We start from the raw sequence: 21216 nt of genomic DNA, 5'->3' as shown, positions 1-21216 counted from the left end.
CACCCCCGCTACCCAATTCTGTAAATGACTACATCTGTGGGTGGCTGTCACCGTGTTTTTAGTTCGGAGGTCTTTTAAAAATGAAAAGTTTTTCAAATTGGTATAGTTGTTTTGGTGTCTCTCAGGCCTATTGTTTAGGCAGCCTGTCATTTGGATTATTTCATTTGGATTCATTAGTTTACTGCGCCCAGCTCATGTGATTGCTGCTGTGTCTCAGTTTGAATCCTCTGCCGCCCCACTGGGTGTGTGATCTCTAACTGGCATGGAGAGAACACACTGCACATCACAGAGCTGCTGCCTTCAGACTAAATCATCACCATTCTCCATGTTCATGCTACTGAGTAGTGGTTTAATAATAGTTTTAAAATACATACTTCTTCTTTTGTAAATGGAACAGCCATTGTTTAAAACTGGAACTCATCTAAAAACATTGATGAGTGCTCTACCAAGCCCAAACCCCCACCCTCTGGGGTTTAGTTTAAAAGCTTCCTCTCTGTTCTGCAGCTTCACAGAGTGTATTCCTTCCTCGACTACATCATGGGAGGATGCCAAATTCACTTTACAGTAAGTTGAGCAGCCGATGCATGCACTAGCATGTCATCATCACTTAGCAGCATGGTACAACGCTATGCTAACCTTCAAAGGTGTACGATCCACTGACTGCCTACACATTCTATACATGTTAATGGTTGCTTGCCTTCATTAAGGTGTTGGAATAGACAATAGGCGTAGTATTTTAACCTGCCTTTGAAATTTAAACCAGTGTTCCATTTCCAGGCTAAGTGCTGTCATCAAGGCCAGTGTTTCGATTAAATGCTACATTCTCTAAGTGTGAAACATTACATTCTGCATTTTTAAATAATTAAACATTACCCTGCTGACTGGCATTTTCCGGTGTGCCCGGATGCTTTTCTCACTGAAGGCTAGCTCCTTAGAAGGAGGCAATAATGAATATTAATTTAGGGGAACTGCTATGTTAGGAGCACTGCTTCATTGTTGCATAGACAGCCTTAGGTATCACTTTCCACAGATTAAGAACACTATAGAAGTCCTTTGATAATGCACTCATGATTAAAAGAATACCTGCAGAATATTTGTATGATCATTTCCCTTGTTGAGAAGCTGCAGTTCTCCCTGTGCCCGTATCTTTAGCACTGCTGACGTCAAATAAGTGAACTATCTATGTCCTTTGTCACTCCTTTTTACATGCCCTCAATGCATCCTGCACATATGTTGGTCGTATAAATTGCTCTGAGAACATCTGCGCAATGACTGGACATAAAAATAGAAATTTTCAGCCATGTTCATTTACGTATCTTAGATATTTATGTTTTCACCATATATTATACAGATTAATTTGCGTAAGCAGTTATGCAATTATGCTTGAGGACATGATTGCGATGATATTACAGTATTTAAGACCCTGTGAGGCCGCTCCCGGGTTGAAATGTCACTCAATGGCGCAGGCTCCAGACACTTACACAATGGAAGTCAATTGATTTGTCATAATCTTCCTCTATAGAATCACAAGTTTGACAGAGCACTGTACAGAATAGCCTGCTTCAACACAACCTGCATGGACAGGAAGACTCTAGGTCTAGTGTTTATGGTGTTTGGTTTGTTTACAGTCTTCTATGAATCTGTCATTGCTCTAGGTGGCCATTGACTTCACAGCCTCCAACGGAGACCCACGGAACAGCTGCTCCCTACACTACATCAACCCGTACCAGCCCAACGAGTATCTGAAGGCTTTGATAGCAGTGGGGGAGATCTGTCAGGACTATGACAGGTTAGTCAGCACCACGCCTCTCTGCCCAGCCTCATCCTGATCTCTATCTGTAGGGCTGCTCTCTGTATGTCTATCAATGGGAAATGTAACTTTTTACATTCCATTTGGTAGATGTCTCATAATGTACCGAGACAGTGGTCATACTCCATCTAATTCCCAGCTATGAGGAGGTAATGGAAATCATGGAATGCTGAAATAGAATAGAATTCAGAGGATTCTTTCTACAACTCACTGAAGCATGAGTTGGAAAATGAATGACAGAGTTGAACAATTATTACAATGATAAGGCCTCGATTCAATCAGATCGAGTGATAACTCACGGTGTTTTGCCGGTGTTGAAGGTTTAACTGCGGTATGAGCCCGCAAATCGTTGAGTGGCTGTTCGTGTGTGTTACAAATCACTCCCTTCCTATTATCCCTACCGCGTTAGAAGTTCAAAACTGTGATAGAAAGTGTGCATGTTTTCATGTAAATTTGGATGGGGATAGGCTATCAGTCTAATCAAGGTGTAGACAATATAACATCACACGTTTGAGTGTCTGAACTTGTAATGTGACTGCATGAACTTCTAACACGGCTGCATGAGATTTGTCCCATATAAAGTCAGGTGTGGTTTTGCTGCATCCAGTGGCAGTGTCCGAGATAAGGTAACGCAAGGAGATGCTTGTGGATTTGACACTGCCAAAACAAAAAAAACTGTCATTTTCATGCATTAATTAAATTAAGGTCCACCTGCAATTCTCATGCCCACTGCCAACACTTTCATTAAATCCCCATAGTTCCAGCTTACTAGGAGGATATTAGAGCAAACAAATTGCCTTTACACAGACATTAGCAATGCATGAGGAGGCCCTGAGGAAATCTCAGATGAAGTTGCTTGGAGGCAGAATCAGTGTTAGAGATGAGGCTGGTCTGCTTAGATTTACTGCCTCCTCTGCTGTTTCTGCTGCTGTTGTTGGAATGGGCACAAAGCGAAATGGTTCCAAGTGCAGTAGACAGCAGGTCTTGTTCCATTCGTGGTGGCGGATGCAGCATGTCCTCTGTCCTGTGGTGCTCACTGCACCCTGTGATATCCTATTCTGTCTCAGCAAACTGCTTGTGCCTGGCGGAGCGGCCAAATCCCCCTCCACGGCTGGCAGGGGATCATTACCCCAATCCAGAGGAGAGGACACCCAACCTGGCGCAGTGGCACAGCAGGATTAGCAGAGGCAGGGAGGGACAGTAGCAGGATGGGTAGAGACAGGGAGGGACAGTAGCAGGATGGGTAGAGACAGGGAGGGACAGTAGCAGGATGGGCAGAGACAGGGAGGGACAGTAGCAGGATGGGTAGAGACAGGGAGGGACAGTAGCAGGATGGGCAGAGACAGGGAGGGACAGTAGCAGGATGGGCAGAGACAGGGAGGGACAGTAGCAGGATGGGCAGAGACAGGGAGGGACAGTAGCAGGATGGGCAGAGACAGGGAGGGACAGTAGCAGGATGGGCAGAGACAGGGAGGGACAGTAGCAGGAGGGGCAGAGACAGGGAGGGACAGTAGCAGGATGGGCAGAGACAGGGAGGGACAGTAGCAGGATGGGCAGAGACAGGGAGGGACAGTAGCAGGATGGGCAGAGACAGGGAGGGACAGTAGCAGGATGGGCAGAGACAGGGAGGGACAGTAGCAGGATGGGTAGAGACAGGGAGGGACAGTAGCAGGATGGGCAGAGACAGGGAGGGACAGTAGCAGGATGGGCAGAGACAGGGAGGGACAGTAGCAGGATGGGCAGAGACAGGGAGGGACAGTAGCAGGATGGGTAGAGACAGGGAGGGACAGTAGCAGGATGGGCAGAGACAGGGAGGGACAGTAGCAGGATGGGCAGAGAGGGACAGTAGCAGGATGGGCAGAGACAGGGAGGGACAGTAGCAGGATGGGCAGAGACAGGGAGGGACAGTAGCAGGATGGGCAGAGACAGGGAGGGACAGTAGCAGGATGGGCAGAGACAGGGAGGGACAGTAGCAGGATGGGCAGAGACAGGGAGGGACAGTAGCAGGATGGGTAGAGACAGGGAGGGACAGTAGCAGGATGGGCAGAGGCAGGGAGGGACAGTAGCAGGATGGGCAGAGACAGGGAGGGACAGTAGCAGGATGGGTAGAGACAGGGAGGGACAGTAGCAGGATGGGTAGAGACAGGGAGGGACAGTAGCAGGATGGGTAGAGACAGGGAGGGACAGTAGCAGGATGGGTAGAGACAGGGAGGGACAGTAGCAGGATGGGTAGAGACAGGGAGGGACAGTAGCAGGATGGGTAGAGACAGGGAGGGACAGTAGCAGGATGGGTAGAGACAGGGAGGGACAGTAGCAGGATGGGTAGAGACAGGGAGGGACAGTAGCAGGATGGGTAGAGACAGGGAGGGACAGTAGCAGGATGGGTAGAGACAGGGAGGGACAGTAGCAGGATGGGTAGAGACAGGGAGGGACAGTAGCAGGATGGGCAGAGACAGGGAGGGACAGTAGCAGGATGGGTAGAGACAGGGGCAGAGAGGGACAGAGGAAAGGGAAGAGGAGAGGCAACAGCAGAGCCATAGGCAGAAGTGGAGAGATGCCAGAAGATGGATGCACAGGCCTCTTAAGGGTTTGGGGAGATAATGGTTTCAATGGCTGGGGAGAGTTGGAGAGACAGACTGTATATTTTAATTTGTGTGTGTGGTCACATGACTTTCTGTATACTGGATTTGTTAAGGATATGTCATTGACTGGTTATTATATTATTGTTATACTCCTCATTTATAAATGACTAATTCAATATTTATTCAATATACACCAGGGCTATCGGAGGCAGTCTTGTCAGACACTGGTTAATTCGAAACAAATTATTTCAAATTGGGTCTATTTTAGAGGAAAGATCCTCTTGTCTGTCGGCACAGAGCCAAATGAGGATTTACACTGTGAGTCATGCCAGTGTTGGCTCCACCTCTTGAATGTGTGGAGAACGTTGGCTGCCTAATTAAAGAATGCAAGAGATAACTCTAGAACAGCAGAAGACCTGTTGGAGAGACACAAACTCCTGGAAAAGGGATGTGTAGGTAGGTGACTCAGTTTGGGTGTCACAAACATGCCTTTAGGTGTTGCGCCTACATTACATATTGTGGGTTATCTCCTCCCACGTCAGGCTGTTATTCAGGTGCACAACGTGGGCATGCAGGCCTCTTCTGGTGAACATCAGGTGATGTGTGATCACATTTACACAGTAGGAGCTGGATTAGGAGCCGGGCACCTTTTGCTCTGTGTGGGAAGTGGCTGGTTCTCCTACTGAGAGGGGAACGGGGCTCAGTGAAGACACCCGCCTGCAAGATCCGCTCTCACACCATGTCACGTGGAAGTGCAAAAGAGGTGCCAACATGGAGCCCAGACATTGGTGCCATCCTCATAAACAGGCCTGTGAACAGCCTCACATTTGGCTCTCCCACTCTTCTTATTGGTGCCACGTTGAAATATGGCTGTCTACCGGGGTGGTAGTCCTCCACAGCATAGCAGTCTGTGAAACATAATTAGTTCTCTACTTGGGACTTATCACTTAGTACAGCCATGTGCTGCTTAAGAAAAGACTTGAGAAAACTAGACACAGAGGCGGACCACTACTCCACACACACTGAACCAACCTGTAGGTTGTGATGTTCAATCCAGGCTCAATTGGAAAAAGCCATAAGAATCCTAAAACGTTGAGCACAATCAAAGAGAATATGTATACCACTACACAGAAAGGCTACTTCCCAGATAACGTCTATTTTATCTGGGGAAACCATAGTCAGACTTGAAAGCCACTTCCAGTGGAAGTATTTGTACAGCCTCTTCTCTTGATACTACAGGAGCTTTGGAACATATTGACTGCATTTGCGTCAGAGGAGAAAAGTAAGATAAATCGCTGAGGCAACTTTGAGAAGTTGTTTCAGGTCGATCTCGCCGTTATGTTAAAATGATAAGTCTGATGTATTGTAATGAGCTTTCTGTTTGGACAAAACACCACGGACTAGATAGAATAGAAAGATACAAGACAAACAACAGCGGCAGTATGTCAAAGATGGTTATTCAAGGCAGCGATATCAGACATCAGTGGTTGTGTGGTTTGAATTGTATTATAGAATTTGAAACTGGCTTTGCCACCGCCGAGCAGAGAGTATGTTGTATGCCCATTTCTCATTCGCCCGTTGTGATGGATCTCCCTTGCATTACAGACAACAATTAACAAAACTATCCGCCCAACTTGACCCTGCATGTAGTATATTCACTCATTTGTCATGATTTGTTGTCAGAGAAAATGTGTTTTTGGCACGTTGTGTTGCAGCCAATTTTGTTCTCGTACACCTCCATTGCTCCTGCACGTTATTCCTGTCCTTTCTCCTGGATAGCACTGTCCTGTGGGATTCATTAAACGCAGGATTAGCCATTGACAGAATCTGTGTAAATCTCCCCATGGAGGGTGGTGGGAGAGAGGAGGTCCACTTTCCCCTCTTTCTTCATCTGAGGATTAAGGAGATTAAGGACCAAAGTGTTGATGGAGGGAACAAAAACAGAGCATTTCTATAACTCGACTGGGGGCAGAGAGAGAGAAATCACGTCTGCTGCTTTCCTTCATTGATCCAAGATGTTTTACCAGCTCTCTTTTCCCTGGGTTGATAGAAAGGGAAATGGAAAGGGAAAGGGGATAGCTAGTCAGTTGTACAATTGAATGCATTCAACTGAAATGTGTCTTCCGCATTTAAACCAACCCCTCTGAATCAGAGAGATGGGGCCTTGAGTTTCTGTGCTTAGAGGGCAGTCTGAGCATCTTCCTCTAATGGACAGAACGGAGTCTGTGTGTCTGTGTCTGTGCGTGTGTCTGTGCGTGTGTCTGTGCGTGACCTCATGTAATACTAGGCCTGCTAGAGCAAAGGACTATGGTTTTGGGGATGACGTTTCACATGTGTTGTACTGTACATCCACCAAGCCCAATTTGATTTGAAAAAATAAATATAATTTTGATTGGCTTGCTTGTTAGATGCTCCCCTGTCAGTCTTTAGAGAGAAAAGAATGAGCAGCTGTAAGCAAACCGTGAATATCGGGGATGGCAGCAACCTTTGCGCATTTGGAAACCAGTTGCCTTTGTAGTGGCCTTGGTTGTGCGGGCAGCTTCTCTCTTTCTCGTGAGAGAGCGGCATCCTGAGAGAGTATACCATCTCCTGAGACAGAGGAAGCCCAATTGAAGATTACTATGTTTAGCACAGAGATGATCATTCTTAATTCCCAAGGGTGGATGATGAGACCAGAAGGGTTTCATCATCTGTTTTTCAATTATTTTTTAATGTGCTGGAAAACATATCAATCAGCCAGAGATGGGATATTAAAGTTTAGAGTAAAGGGGACCCTTTAGTTGTCTCTAATGAGGGCTTACAGGCAAATCTTCAATTGAATGCTTATTACTTCCTGCTTTAGTGTTCCCAGCCCATGTCATCACTCTCTCCCCTTCCTGCTGCAGTAAATAAATTAAAACAGCTCCTTTCAAATGCTGATGACTGAAACCAAGATGTTATTATGGAGATGTTCATTCAGATTGCCACGGTGCTCGAGAATCCACTTTTTTTCTGCATGAAAGCAGAGACAAAATCATGTATTTAGGCAGTATTACTAATGTGATGGAAAAGAAGCTAACACAGCCCAGCACACATGTTCACAGTGCCATGGATTGGAGAGTGATAGATACACACATTCCCTGTCAGAGAGAGAGAGAGCTGTAACTCACTAATCATTCCATCTCATATTTGAATCCTTTCTTCAACCCTCCCTTTTTGCCGTTGCACTAAGAGGACTCGTGTTCTGTTTCTTGTCTCGGCTCGCATACTGCTCAGTGAGCCCCACAGCTCACCGTGTGATCAGATCTACTGTATGTCTAGTGGTATTTCCCAGCAGGCATTGCTTCTGTCCTACTGTGTCTTACACTCTCATTCTCCCCCACAGTTACTGCTTTCATTCCTCTAGTGCAGTGCTCTCCTGCCCTCCTGACAAAGAGTAATGCTTTCAATATGGCAGAGCATATAGTACCACATCAGCTCATCATATTACAATGATACCGATAATGATGTGGGGAATACAGCAATTGTGACCGCACAATTACCACTTGGTGGTGGAGAGTAACAGAATCTCACCCCATAGGTGCAAACTGACAGCTGGAACATAGAAGCAATTCTTAAATTGCCATTTGAGTGTCCTAACTGGTTAAATTGGAAACAAGTCTTAAAAGGAGGGATTTGCAGTGTAGTTTTTTCTGTGTGAAAGAGATAAATTACAGTATGTTCTTAACAATTATCTTCCATTTGATCAGTGACAGTGTGTTCTCTATTGTAACAGCGACAACAGTATGATTGTATGACTGATTTACTTTACATTTTAGTGACAAAAGATTTTCCGCCTTGGGATTTGGTGCCAGAATTCCACCCAATTATGAGGTGAGTATTATCTTGTTTAGTTGTTATAATATTTCCCCACACTGCTTATTTTCCCTCCATCCTCTCTCCTCTTGTTATTTGCCCATGCCCTGAGTCTATATATTGAACGGGCTGATTGCCCTATATCCTGACACCATTCGTCACTCTGTCAAAATCTCACATTTCAAATTGATAATTGAGTTTATTTTTATTCACAAGCCCCTTCTCTGGAAATACCAACCTGTCCCCGAGAAAATAACATGTTCTGAGGAATTAGAATAATGGAGCAAGGCTCCTTGGTGTTGATGGCCACTTGTCAGAAGGTTTTAGGAGCGAGAGAGGGGCGTTGTTTTAGCAGATTTGGCATGGAGAACAGAGATCTGGCTGTTGTTTTAACTAGCACCCTGGGGAGAGGGTTTGAAGTGCCGCGCACACACACACACCGCTTCCTTCGACACACACGCACGCACACGCACGCACACGCACGCACACGCACACACACACACACACACACACACACACACACACACACACACACACACACACACACACACACACACACACACACACACACACACACACACACACACACACACACACACACATCGCTTTCAGACACACAGACTGCTTCCAGAGATGGAGAGTCACAGGCACAGTGAAGTACTGGCAGGTCAACAGACCGAGAAAATATAAAATAAGGCTATCAGGATCTGCTTCTGTTCTGTTCTGTGCATTGGCTTATAAATAGTCTTGCCTACTGTAAGTTCTGTAATTATGACTTAAGGACATCTGTCTTGTCAAAGGTATAGAATAGAAAAGGATAGAAAAATGCCACGTCTGAACACTTTCTGTACCCCAGGCTGCTAAAATGCTATAAAACCAAATCTGTAAATTCTCTATTGTTGCTGTCACTTAGAATAGTCCAAGAGCCCAAAGCTGTTGTATTTACCCAAAATAGTAAAAGCTCTCAAAAGGCTGTGTGGCTGTGGCTTTGTTCAATAAGATAACTGGACCACTTTGTATCAGGAACAGGGTCATTCTCATACTCAAAGTAACCTTTATGTGGAATTATGGTCCTATATTTTCATTTATTCCACCGCTACTCCAGACATTCAAAAGATCGTAAAATGTGGACTGAAATAAATGAGTGTCCTTGAAGACCCCAGTTGTATTTCGAATGAGGGATTTTGTGTCTACCCTAATTTCCAGTACAACAGTATCTGACCTTGTTTTATTTCCCAACAAACAGGTGTCCCATGACTTTGCCATCAATTTCAACCCAGAGGACGATGAATGTGAAGGTAACAGAGATGAAGCCTCCTCTGGGTACCTTATACTTCTGAACATCTCAGCAGCTCTGCTCGACCCTCCATCAATCTCTACCGCTGACATTTTACAATGAAACATTTGCATACTGGATAGCATGTGGAGCATGAGAGTGCTTTCCCCGTTCTCAGAATGCATCTTTAATGGACACAGAGCACTACAAATGTACATTTCCAGTAATACTTTGTCCCTTAGTTATTTTGCTCCAGCCCACCCGTCTCCCTCCTTTCCTTCCTCAATGTGCTACTTTAAGGCGTGTATCCACAGTAGAATGTCTGTGTGTGTGATCAGAGATTCAGGGGGTGGTGGAGGCCTACCAGAACTGCCTGCCTAAGATCCAGCTGTATGGCCCCACCAACGTCTCTCCCATCATCAGCAGGATAGCCAAGCTGTCAGCAGGAGAGGAGACCATCAAAGATGCCTCAGTAAGTGTCCCTTTACTGTTGTAATGGAGTGATGTACAGTACAGGCCTGCATGATATGGAGAAAAATAAAAATGTCCATAACTGATATCCCATCGATAGAGCCTCCTTGGATGAGCTATCCCAAGCTCAGCTCAGCTTTTACACAATTAATACCAGTCAGCCGAGACAGACCATGTAGGTGTATGATTGTGTAGAAATTGAAAACATGATAGTCATGTCATTCACTATTAAATGTTTTTGTCTAATTAAGTGATAATGCCCGATAAGCCGTGTTTGTAGGATATTGGCACGGGTGTTAGTCTCGGGCCTGCAAACAGTGCCAATATATCCGCCAAACACCGTATTTGAGGGAATTATCTATTGACATTTGTTATAAACGTTTTTATCCACTTATTGCTAGCTAGCCAACTTGGGCTAACAGTCACAAACAGTGCAGCCAGAATGACATAAGTAGCTGCATTTGTTTATTTAAACTGTTTTCTAGTGACATTTGGATACAGCCATACCAATAAGCGATTTCGCCTGGCATAGAACATTTGCTCTCTCACCAGTACACTGTTTGGAGGAGCTAGCCAACGACACAGCTAGCACAATTACTTCAAACTGAAGCTGGAAAGACAAATGTAAACGATGTACGCTGAGAGTCGGGAAGCAAGTTCAGGGAGTGAATACATTTAATAAATGACAATACAGCGCACCGATATGGAACAGGAACAATGACGACTGGGGAAGAAACCAAAGGGAGTGACATATGTAGGGCAGGTAATCAGGGAGGCGATGGAGTCCAGTTGAGTGTCATTATGCGCAGATGCCCATAAGGCTGGTGACAGGTGTGCGCCATAACAAGCACCCTGGTGACCACAGACAGCAAGGTTTATAAAAATATCTGCTCTTGAAAACCTAAAAGAAATGGGAGATAATGTCTAGATGCTTTTTACAGTGGAGATTAAGTTTATAAATTGTCTGGCTGGGCTGATGAGACAGTGGATTGCACAGTGAGATGGAACAGTAAATAGGCATTTCATAGCTTTAACCGGTGGTAACTTGTGAAATAGACACCGGCAGGAACTCGATTTTAACCAATCAGCATCCAGGATTAGACCAACCCATTGTATAAATCTGTTATAATTTATTGAGGTTCTGCATAAGCACCTTTAAAATCTCTCAATGAAACATGGCAAGGATTGAGTGAACAAGAATGCCCAAGGCCTTTAATATCAATGTTTTCCTACATTAGTTTGCCCTCTGGCTATTCCCATTACATTTGAAACACTTTTCCTTTATTCTGTCCGTTTCTTCTTCTTCGTCCTTATACTGATCTTCATTTATTATTCAATCATCCCTTCTTCTGATCAGTAAATGAGACCAAAGGATCAATGCAAAAAGAATTCAGGACATTAGTTAAAACTGCAGCCGGGGCACTTTAATCCCTAAGGACTCATGGGGCATCTGAGAGGAGAATACATAGGAATAGGATGATACCCAGTCAGTTAGGAAAGCCAAGGCTAGCTTTTTCAAACAGAAATTTGCTTCCTGTAGCACTAATTCCAAAAAGTTTTGGGACACTGTAAAGTCCATGGAGAATAGAAGCACATCCTCCCAGCTGCCCACTGCACTGAGGCTAGGAAACTCTGTCACCACCGATAAATCTATGATAATCGATCATGTCAATAAGCATTTTTCTACGGCTGGCCATGCTTTCCACCTGGCTACCCATACCCCGGCCAACATCTCAGCACCCCCTGCAGCAACTTGCCCAAGCCCCTTCCCACGCTTCTCCTTCACCCAAATCCAGACAGCTGATGTTCTGAAAGAGCTGCAAAATCTGGATCCCTACAAATCAGCTGGGGTAGACAATCTGGACCCTCTCTTTCTAAAATGATCAGCCGAAATTGTTGCAACTGCTATTACTAGCCTATTCAACCTCTCTTTCGTATCGTCTGAGATCCCCAAAGATTGGAAATCTGCCACAGTCATCCCCCTCTCAAAGGGGGAGACACTCTAGACCCAAACTGTTATAGACCTATATCCATCCTGCCCTGCCTTTCTAAAATCTTTAAAAGCCAAGTTAACAAACAGATCACTGACCATTTAGAATCCCAACTTACCTTCTCCACTATCCAATTTGGTTTCCAAGCTGGTCATGGGTTCACCTCAGACGATATCATGGTCATGGGTGCATCTAAACGGTATCATATCCGCCATCGATGAAAGACAGTACTGTGCAGTCGTCTTCATCGACCTGGCCAAGGCTTTCGACACTGTCAATCACCTAATTTTTATCGGCAGACTCAATAGCCTTGGCTTCTCAAATGACTGCCTCACCTGCTTCACCAACTACTTCTCAGATAGAGTTCAGTGTGTCAAATCGGAGGGCCTGTTGTCCGTGTCTATGGGGGTGCCACAGGGTTCAATTCTCGGGCCTACTCTTTTCTCTGTATATATCAATGATGTCGCTCTTGCTGCTGGTGATTCTCTGATCCACCTCTACGCAGACGACACCATTCTGTATACATCTGGCCCTTCTTTGGACACTGTGCTAACAAACCTCCAAACAAGCTTCAATGCCATACAACACTCCTTCCATGGCCTCCAACTGCTTTTAAATGCTAGTAAAAAAAAGTGCATGCTCTTCAACCGATTGCTGCCCGCACCCTCCCGCCCGACTAGCATCACTACTCTGGACAGATCTGACCTAGAATATGTGGACAACTACAAATACCTAGGTGTCTGGTTAGACTGTAAACTCTCCATCCAGACTCATATTAAACATCTCCAATCCAAAATCAAATCTAGAATCAGCTTTCTATTTCGCAACAAAGCCTCCTTCACTCACGCCTCCAAACGTACCCTAGTAAAACTGAATATCCTACTGATCCTCGACTTCGGCGAAGTCATCTAGAAAATAGCTTCCAATACTCTACTCAGCAAACTAGATGCAGTCTATCACAGTGCCATCCATTTTGTTACCAAATCCCCTTATACCACCCACCACTGCGACCTGTATGCTCTAGTCGGCTGGCCCTCGCTACATATTCATCGCCAGACCCACTGGCTCCAGGTCATCTATAAGTCTATGCTAGGTAAAGCCCCACCTTATCTCAGCTCACTGGTCACCATAGCAACACCCACCCGTAGCACGCACTCCAGCAGGTATATTTCACTGGTCATCCCCAAAGCCAACACTTACTTTGGCCACCTTTCCTTCCAGTTCTCTGCTGCCAGTGACTGGAACGAATTGCAAAAATCACTGAAGCTGGAGTCTTATATCTCTCTCTAACTTTAAGCATCAGCTGTAAGAGCAGCTTACCGATCCCTGTACCTGTACACAGCCAATCTGTAAATAGCACACTCAACTTTCTCATCCCCATATTATTACTTACCCTCTTGCTCTTTTGCACCCCAGTATCTCTACTTGCACATCATCATCTGCACATCTATCACTCCAGTGTTAATGCTAAATTGTAATTATTTCACCTCTATTGCCTATTTATTTTCTACCTCCCTACTCTTCTACATTTTCATACACTGTACATAGATTTTTAATATTTTTTTTTCTATTGTGTTATTGACTGTACGTTTGTTTGCTTGTAACTCTGTGTTGTTGTTTTTGTCACACTGCTTTGGTTTATCTTGGCCAGGTTGCAGTTGTAAATGAGAACATGTTCTCAACTGCTACCTGGTTAAAAAAAGGTGGGGTAAAAAATACAATTAAAATAAAATACACTTATAGACCTCATATGTAAAATTCTTAGGCAAATGTAGGATATCTGTAGACGTTGAGGATTTTCTCATTCATATTGATATCCTGCAGGGAGAGAGAGAGGTGTTGATGGGACTAGAGATGAATACATTATTACTTTTCTCAGTGGGAGCAGTCAGATTTCAGAGGATAACGTGTTACACACAGACAAGCCAAGGGCACTGAAGTGTGTGGTGACCAAAGGTTAACACGCGACCGCAACCCTCTCCTCTTTCCTCTCTCCACCAGCGTTACCACATCCTGCTGATCCTCACGGACGGCGTGGTGACAGACATGGCAGACACACGCGAGGCCATCGTGCGTGCCTCCTACCAGCCCCTGTCCATCATCATCGTTGGCGTGGGCAATGCAGACTTCACAGACATGCAGATCCTGGACGGGGATGACGGGGTGCTGCGCTCACCCAAAGGAGAGCCCGTCCTCAGAGACATTGTGCAGTTTGTGCCATTCAGAGACTTCAAAACGGTCAGTATAGCCCTCCTTCCCTTCCGCCGTCTATACCTCCATCCCTCCAACTTCCCTACCTCCCTCTACTCTGCTATGCCGTAGTCATATTCCAACCAAGACAAAAGAACAGAAAGGCGCGGGTCTCCAAGGTCTCAGAAACTGCAGTACTTTTTATAATAGCGATGCGGCGGCCATTAAGTCTCACAGTGTGACCTCCAAAGCCCCTTCAGTAATAGCGTTACCCTCCAATGGGGCTTTGAAGACATGCTAACAGCCAGGCAGCCTTTCCTCTGCTGGCCTTGCCAGTGCTACAGATGGAGGAGCTTCAGAAAACCCTCATAAGAAAATCATTTTTTGTCACCAGGAAAGAAAATCCATTAATTTAGAAAAGTAATGATGAAAAATGCAAAAAATGCCTTGATGTGATTTGTCTGTGTGCTCCCCAAAGCCCTCTTTCCTTTTGACCGCTGCCCAAACAACGGAAAACACAAATCACTCTTTCCATTCTTCCTTTGTTAGGTTAAAAAACAATTTGCCCGGAGTTTCATTGGATTTAGGTGCCACTGAAAATGATTGCTTTAACCCTTTGGGGTCTTGTGCCAGAACTGTCCAGACTTAAGCTGTGTTCTGTTTTTCACAGGCCTCGCCTGCTGCCTTGGCCAAATGTGTCCTTGCGGAGGTGCCCAACCAGGTGGTGGAGTACTACAGTCACAAGGCCATCTGCCCCATGCCGCCCGTCCCATCATGTGACTCTCCCACCTCCCTTGCCAACACCCCTACAGAATCATTGCCAGCAGTGGGGACCACGGCCTGACCACATCTCAGTCCAGCAGAGAGAGAGAGAGAGAGAGGATGCAGATCGCTGCTCTGGACCAAGAACCATGGTCATTAATATTAGTGTTGTTATCATGCCTTTTTCATTCGTACAGTGTTCACACACAGACTGGAATCTGAAACCTTTGGATTGTTTTCTCTCTCCGTTCGGATCATGTCCCTCTGCCTGGCTGTGCATCCATCTGCCTGTTCAGCATGATGCTGGAGGATGCATGCAGGTGAATCCCTCCCAGAGTTGATCAACTATGGTCACAGGCTTTCTGTCCCCTTCTGCCCTGATACTGACACCTCGGCCCTCAGCTGATTTTTTTATGACCTTCAAGGCTCTCCAAGGCTTCAGTCTGCTTCTCTTCTGTGTTCATTTTGCTCTGCTGTGTCACTCTTAAGTCTTACTGCCCATCACTGGTATTGTCTGAAGAGCCTGTCAACTGAAGGATTGGGGCAGGGGGGGATCTAAGCATATCAAACCACATGAGTCTTTCAATTACGAGGAAAGAGATTTAGGTAACACTTTATTTTACTTTTCCTACATGATTCCTGCATAGAAAAAGTAGTCATATACAGTACAGGTCAAAAGTTTGGACACACCTACTCATTCAAGGGTTTTTCTTTATTTTTACTTTTTTCTACATTTTAGAATAATAGCGGAGACATCAAAACTATGAAATAACACAAGGAATCATAAAATAACCAAAAAAGTGTTAAACAAATCAAATCAAAATATATTTAATATGTTATATTCTTCAAAGTAGCCACGCTTTGCCTTGATGATAGCTTAGCACACTCTTGGCATTATCTCAACCAGCTTCATGACGTAGTCACCTGGAATGCATTTCAATTAACAGGTGTGCCTTGTTAATTTGTGGAATTTCTTTCCTTCTTAATGCGTTTGAGTCAATAAGTTGTGTTGTGACAAGGTAGGGGTGGTATACAGGAGATAGCCCTATTTGGTAACGGACTAAGTCCATATTATTACAAGAACAACTCAAATAAGCAAATAGAAATGACATTCCATCATTACTTTAAGACGTGAAGGTCAGTCAATCCAGTAAAATTGCAGTCGCAAAAAACATCAAGAGTTAACTGCACTTCAGATTGCAGCCCAAATAAATGCTTCACAGAGTTCAAGTAACAGACATCTCAAAAACCACTGTTCAGAGGAGAATGTGTAAATCAGGCCTTCATGGTCGAATTTCTGCAAAGAAACCACTACTAAAGGACACCAATAAGAAGAAGAAACTTGCTTGGGCCAAGAAACACTAGCAATGGACATCAGACCGGTGGAAATCTGGCATTTGAGATTTTTGGTTCCAACTGCTCTGTATTTGTGAGAAGCAGAGTAGGTGAACGGATGATCTCTGCATGTGTGGTTCCCACCATGAAGCACGGAGGAGGAGGTGTGATGGTGTGGCGGTGCTTTGCTGGTGACACTGGCAGTGAATTATTTAGTATTCAAGGCAGACTTAACCAGCATGGCGACCACAGCATTCTGCAGTGATATGCCATCCTATCTGTGTTGCGCTTAGGGGGACTATCATTTGTTTTTCAACAGGAGAATGACCCAAAACACACCTCCAGGTTGTGTAAGGGCTATTTGACAAAGGAGAGTGATGGAGTGCTGCATCAGATGACCTGGCCTCCACAATCACCCGACCTCAACCCAATTGAGATGGTTTGGGATGAGTTGGACCGCAGAGTCAAGGAAAAGCAGCCAACAAGTGCTCAGCATATGTGGAAAATCCTTCAAAAGCATTCCTCATGACAGCAAAGCTGTCATCAAGGCAAAGGGTGGCTACTTTGAAGAATCTAAAATATATTTTGATTTGTTTAATACTTTTTGGGTTACTACATGATTCCATATGTGTTATTTCATAGTTTTGATGTCTTCACTATTATTCTACAACTTAAAAAATAGTAAAAATAAAGAAAAACCCTTGAATGAGTAGGTGTGTCCAAACTTTTGACTGGTACTGTACATGCAAACTTGACATTTTGTAACATGACTCACACTAATATTACATTACAGTACAACGTTTTAAAGCTTAGTGATTTTTTACAGATTATGCGATGTGACTTCCATACATGTTATGTCAATCTTTATAATAACCTTATGCAGGCATGATGGCAGAGCATTCAAATAAAATGTTACAGAAGTGTATACATGATAAATAAGTCAACAAATGTAAACAAATATACGTACAGTGTAAATGAATGATAAAGTTCTACATCAAGATAAATCAGATCTTTATCAACTGTCATGCCCATTACCTCCATATGAAGCAAACCTTAGGGATTTATCTTATTCTCAACCTGACCTATCTGGAGCCTTAGCCAGTTACTTTTCTTAACTGAATTACCCAGGAACATTTTAAATAGGGCTCTTCATGGTGTTTGTATCACAAGGCTGTACGATATTGTAGGTCTTTCAAAAAAAATCTTATTCCAATGAGATAACCCTGCATCTCATTACTCATGTGAACGACCTCACTGCACTGTCTAGTAAAGAATCTAAATACGGTGGAATGTATATGATTTATATTGTTTGACGAGTACAAATGTCACAGGAGTACACTTTGACATTAATGAGAGAAGACCAGAGAGTGGGATCATGGCCTTGTATTCATTTTTACTTGTTAGGATGAGATGCTGCTGACTTATGGTAAGCAGCTTTACATGCACATCCCTCCATGATTAATATGTACTGTAACCATTTTTTTCCATTTAGGAACTATTTTGTTCTCTCTGTTGACACTTTGACTTGTTGATTGCATAAATCATGGGTAAGAAGTCTTGCACGTAGTTCCATAAACTTCTTCTGCTAAACATTCTACTGACGTAGTTTAGGTGCATCAGGTATCCACGTCAGATATGATGCAAACAGAGGTAACCTGAATCACTGAAATCGTATTATTTTGTCTGCCCATATTTTTACATACACTAAGAATAACACCTAAAAACAGGTTGCATTCAGTATAAAGATTGCAAATGTTTGCTCATAATGGAGAAATACCATGAAGATTACATCACAGTTGTCTGGGATATTGTAAAACTATCCCTAATCCTCATCAGTACATTTCTCTGGACTGTGACAACCACATGCAGGCTGGAATTCAATTGAACCCGCCATAGATGGTCAATTAGCATAATATGGGTTTCTAGATTTTGATGCCAGTCCGTTCCATTGCCTCTGTCTCCTTTGTTGATGCGACTTTGTAATTATCAAGTTCACTTTGGCTTCTCCCTCAATACTTGCATTTCTCCCAGATGGCCCATGTGCTCTTATGTACATAACCGTGGCTAAACTCCCCCGGTACAGTGCTCCTGTGTGCTGTGCTCTGAGCTCCTTTGAAGAACAGTGAGTGTGTATCTGTCACTAAGGACCACACGCTTCGGCCTATTGATTCAGGACGCCCAGATCTGGAGTCCTCCTTGATCAGCTGAATGTAAATAACCCTGGATGGACTTTCATCTACACACTGGGGCTCTGCAGTGTGACGTGTAGGACGGGGAAATGGATGTAGAACATTTGCCAATTTTCTGTTGGAATGAGTTCTGACATCAATGGTAATATATTGAAGTACTTTATATTTATTAAATTAATGATTTGTTTGTTTTTGTTTGGATATCTATTATGTGTTTGTTTGAATATGATGACACCATTTCTCAAGATGGCACACTGCCATGGATTTATTCATCACATGGATGGATATCTCATTTTTAGGATTACTGTTGTGCAATGGCAGGAAACCTTATCTATCAGATCTATATTGAGAAATGTATGAATCATTGGCAAGATGATGGGGTACACGGTTATCCGTTACAGCCCCTTGGTCCATATCTTTATTGCACAAGCTAAAATAGTGTGCATTTTCATAAAACTGGCTTGTGTGCAGCCCAACATATGCGCACACTAAGACCATACGTACATTACACACTCAGAGCAACAGCAAGTGATATCATGCTGACATGAATCAGTATTCCTGGTCCTGAAGGGGAACGGGATTTCAATATCATATGCTCAAGTCACAAGTATCAGCACCTTTCTGATGTTTCTTTGCTGTGCTGTACTGTTGTTCCCACCCTGGACAACATGGCCCTGGACAACATGGCCCTGGACAACATGGCTCATTATGTAATGTTGCCCTCAGGCACAAGCCAAAGCACTCTCCATCAACTCAAATCAACCTTTGCTTAGTTCATTTTCAGAATAAACCCTTTAGACCAAATGCACAGTCAGTTGCAGGTATTGCTAACCCTGATGCATACTGTATCTAGCAGTATTGATTTCGATTGTGGATGTCTCCTTTAAAATATTTATGCAGGGAGAATTACTGTTTTTAAATGAGCACTGCAAAGAGTGCATAATCTGAGGTATTTATTTTACATTCACCACTGACAAACATGGGCTTTAAACACTACTGTACTATGGGTGGAAGGTAATAGAGGCTAGTCTATTGCCCTGCTGTGTATTCCCTAAACCACTGGATGATTTTGAGGTCATAGATATATTTTATTTCTAAAAAGAGAATTCATTGCATGCTTACTTCTGTTGTTAAGATGTGTTGTACATTCCTTTGGAGTACGATATGCTGATAGGCAAGCCTGCATTTGCACAAACGTCTGTTCATGTTGTGGATGCTCTCTTTATCTTGCATTTAGGCCAATAAATCCAGTCAACTGCATGATAGTGTCTGTGATGTCTCATCCTTGTGAAAAAAAAGTGGAAATATTCGCCTCTATTCTTCTTCCATGGTTTTTAAGTGGAAAAACTAAATAAAGATTTAGTACTTATTGCCATTTGATTTGATCGTTATTCTCTCATTCGATTCAGGTTATCAGGTTGTGGGAAATTACAGCATATCTTTTGGGGGTAGTAAGACAATATTGGATAATATGTTGCTACAATAGGAATTTATCACAGATTTCTATTACATTGGGCCCTGTGAGTCCCACCTCTGACTCAAAGCACTTACTGATGCCTTTAAACCACCAGAGAGATGGAGTGACATCCCCTGTTCATTTTCTGTGACCTATAACATGTTTTTTGCCTTGTGGTTCAATTTAAATGGGAAAGAGGAATACAATTGAGAGAGGAATGCAGCAGTCTTTTGAGAGACGCAATCTCTGCTCTCGTATGATTTCCCCGGTGTGGCGGAAGCTTTGGACGGGATACTCCATGCACACGCTCACCGTGGCCGGGTCAGCGAGGATGAGGCTGTATAGCGTCAGTACATGTAATGGGGGTGAATACTGCTCCTTCAGACAGTTTCTTTCATTCAACGGCTATTGTGCGAGAGCGCTGCATAGCGGCTGTTTCCATGGTGACAGGGATTTGTGAGAATACCTATGTTTGGAGAAAACCAGGGACAGAGATGGGGGGGGAGTGGTTGAGGGCTCGGTGCGGAATAGAGTGAAGTTTTCCTTTAAATATTTTTTTTTAAACAGAAGCCTTGACTGACTGTTGTTCAGTGCCCTCACAAGGCCAGACAGAATCCACAAGCCACCCCAGCTGAGCTCTATGCTCGAGGCTAAGGCTTTGCTGGATAAAGATGCTTCTTAAAGTCTTACAGTAAAAACCCTGCTCCTTCCATCACATGGTTGTAAAGAAGTTTATTTTTAAACCTCACAACGGCAGGGCAAAGTGGTGGTAACATTGATGAAACATAATGGTGGGGTTGAAGTGATATCCTGGAAAACTGATATCCCACAATCCTGATGCTGCTCTGCCCACCATTTGAGGGGTATTGGATTCCTCCAGCAGGCATGGCTATAGGGAAGAGTGGGGTAAGTTGAGCAATTTTTTATATTCTGCATCACTCCGTCAAGGGAAATATAATATTCTTTCCCACAAAGATATATAAATATATTTCATGATCTTGTGTTCCTATTCGGAAAGTATTCAGACCCCTTGATATTTTCCACATTTTGTTACGTTACAACCTTTTTTTCCCTCATCAAACTACACACAAAAACAAAACAATTGACAGTGGCAGCTCTAGCAGGGCAGAAATTTGACGAACTGACTTGTTGGAAAGGTGGCATCCTATGACGGTGCCACGTTGAAAGTCACTGAGCGTATGGGGTAAGTTGAGCCGCCTACCTAACAAACACTTTGTTCTTTTTTTTTACACTTTTAACATGACCTCATATCTCAGCGATAATGCCTTGCATTACACCTGAAAGAAAACACTTAAATTT

The 21216-nt window shown here is 43.8% G+C and overlaps 1 protein-coding gene across 3 annotated transcripts in view; it reads left to right on the top strand.

The window, feature by feature from the left end:
* The window catches only part of LOC129854276 (copine-7-like), a 40280-nt gene extending 20460 nt beyond the window's left edge, over positions 1-19820 (top strand). For all 3 annotated transcript variants that reach the window (XM_055921138.1, XM_055921139.1, XM_055921141.1), the window contains exons 10-16: positions 505-564; positions 1656-1789; positions 8190-8244; positions 9473-9524; positions 9841-9974; positions 13966-14202; positions 14825-19820. In XM_055921138.1, the coding sequence (XP_055777113.1) occupies positions 505-564; positions 1656-1789; positions 8190-8244; positions 9473-9524; positions 9841-9974; positions 13966-14202; positions 14825-14998 (846 nt within the window). In that variant the 3' untranslated portion in view covers positions 14999-19820. The remainder of the gene's footprint in view (positions 1-504; positions 565-1655; positions 1790-8189; positions 8245-9472; positions 9525-9840; positions 9975-13965; positions 14203-14824) is intronic.
* The last annotated feature ends 1396 nt before the right edge of the window (positions 19821-21216 follow it).

This window comes from Salvelinus fontinalis, chromosome 4 (assembly GCF_029448725.1).
Source record: "Salvelinus fontinalis isolate EN_2023a chromosome 4, ASM2944872v1, whole genome shotgun sequence".
In the NCBI taxonomy this organism is placed as follows: Eukaryota; Metazoa; Chordata; class Actinopteri; order Salmoniformes; family Salmonidae; genus Salvelinus; species Salvelinus fontinalis.
This window is presented reverse-complemented; position numbering and strand designations above follow the sequence as displayed.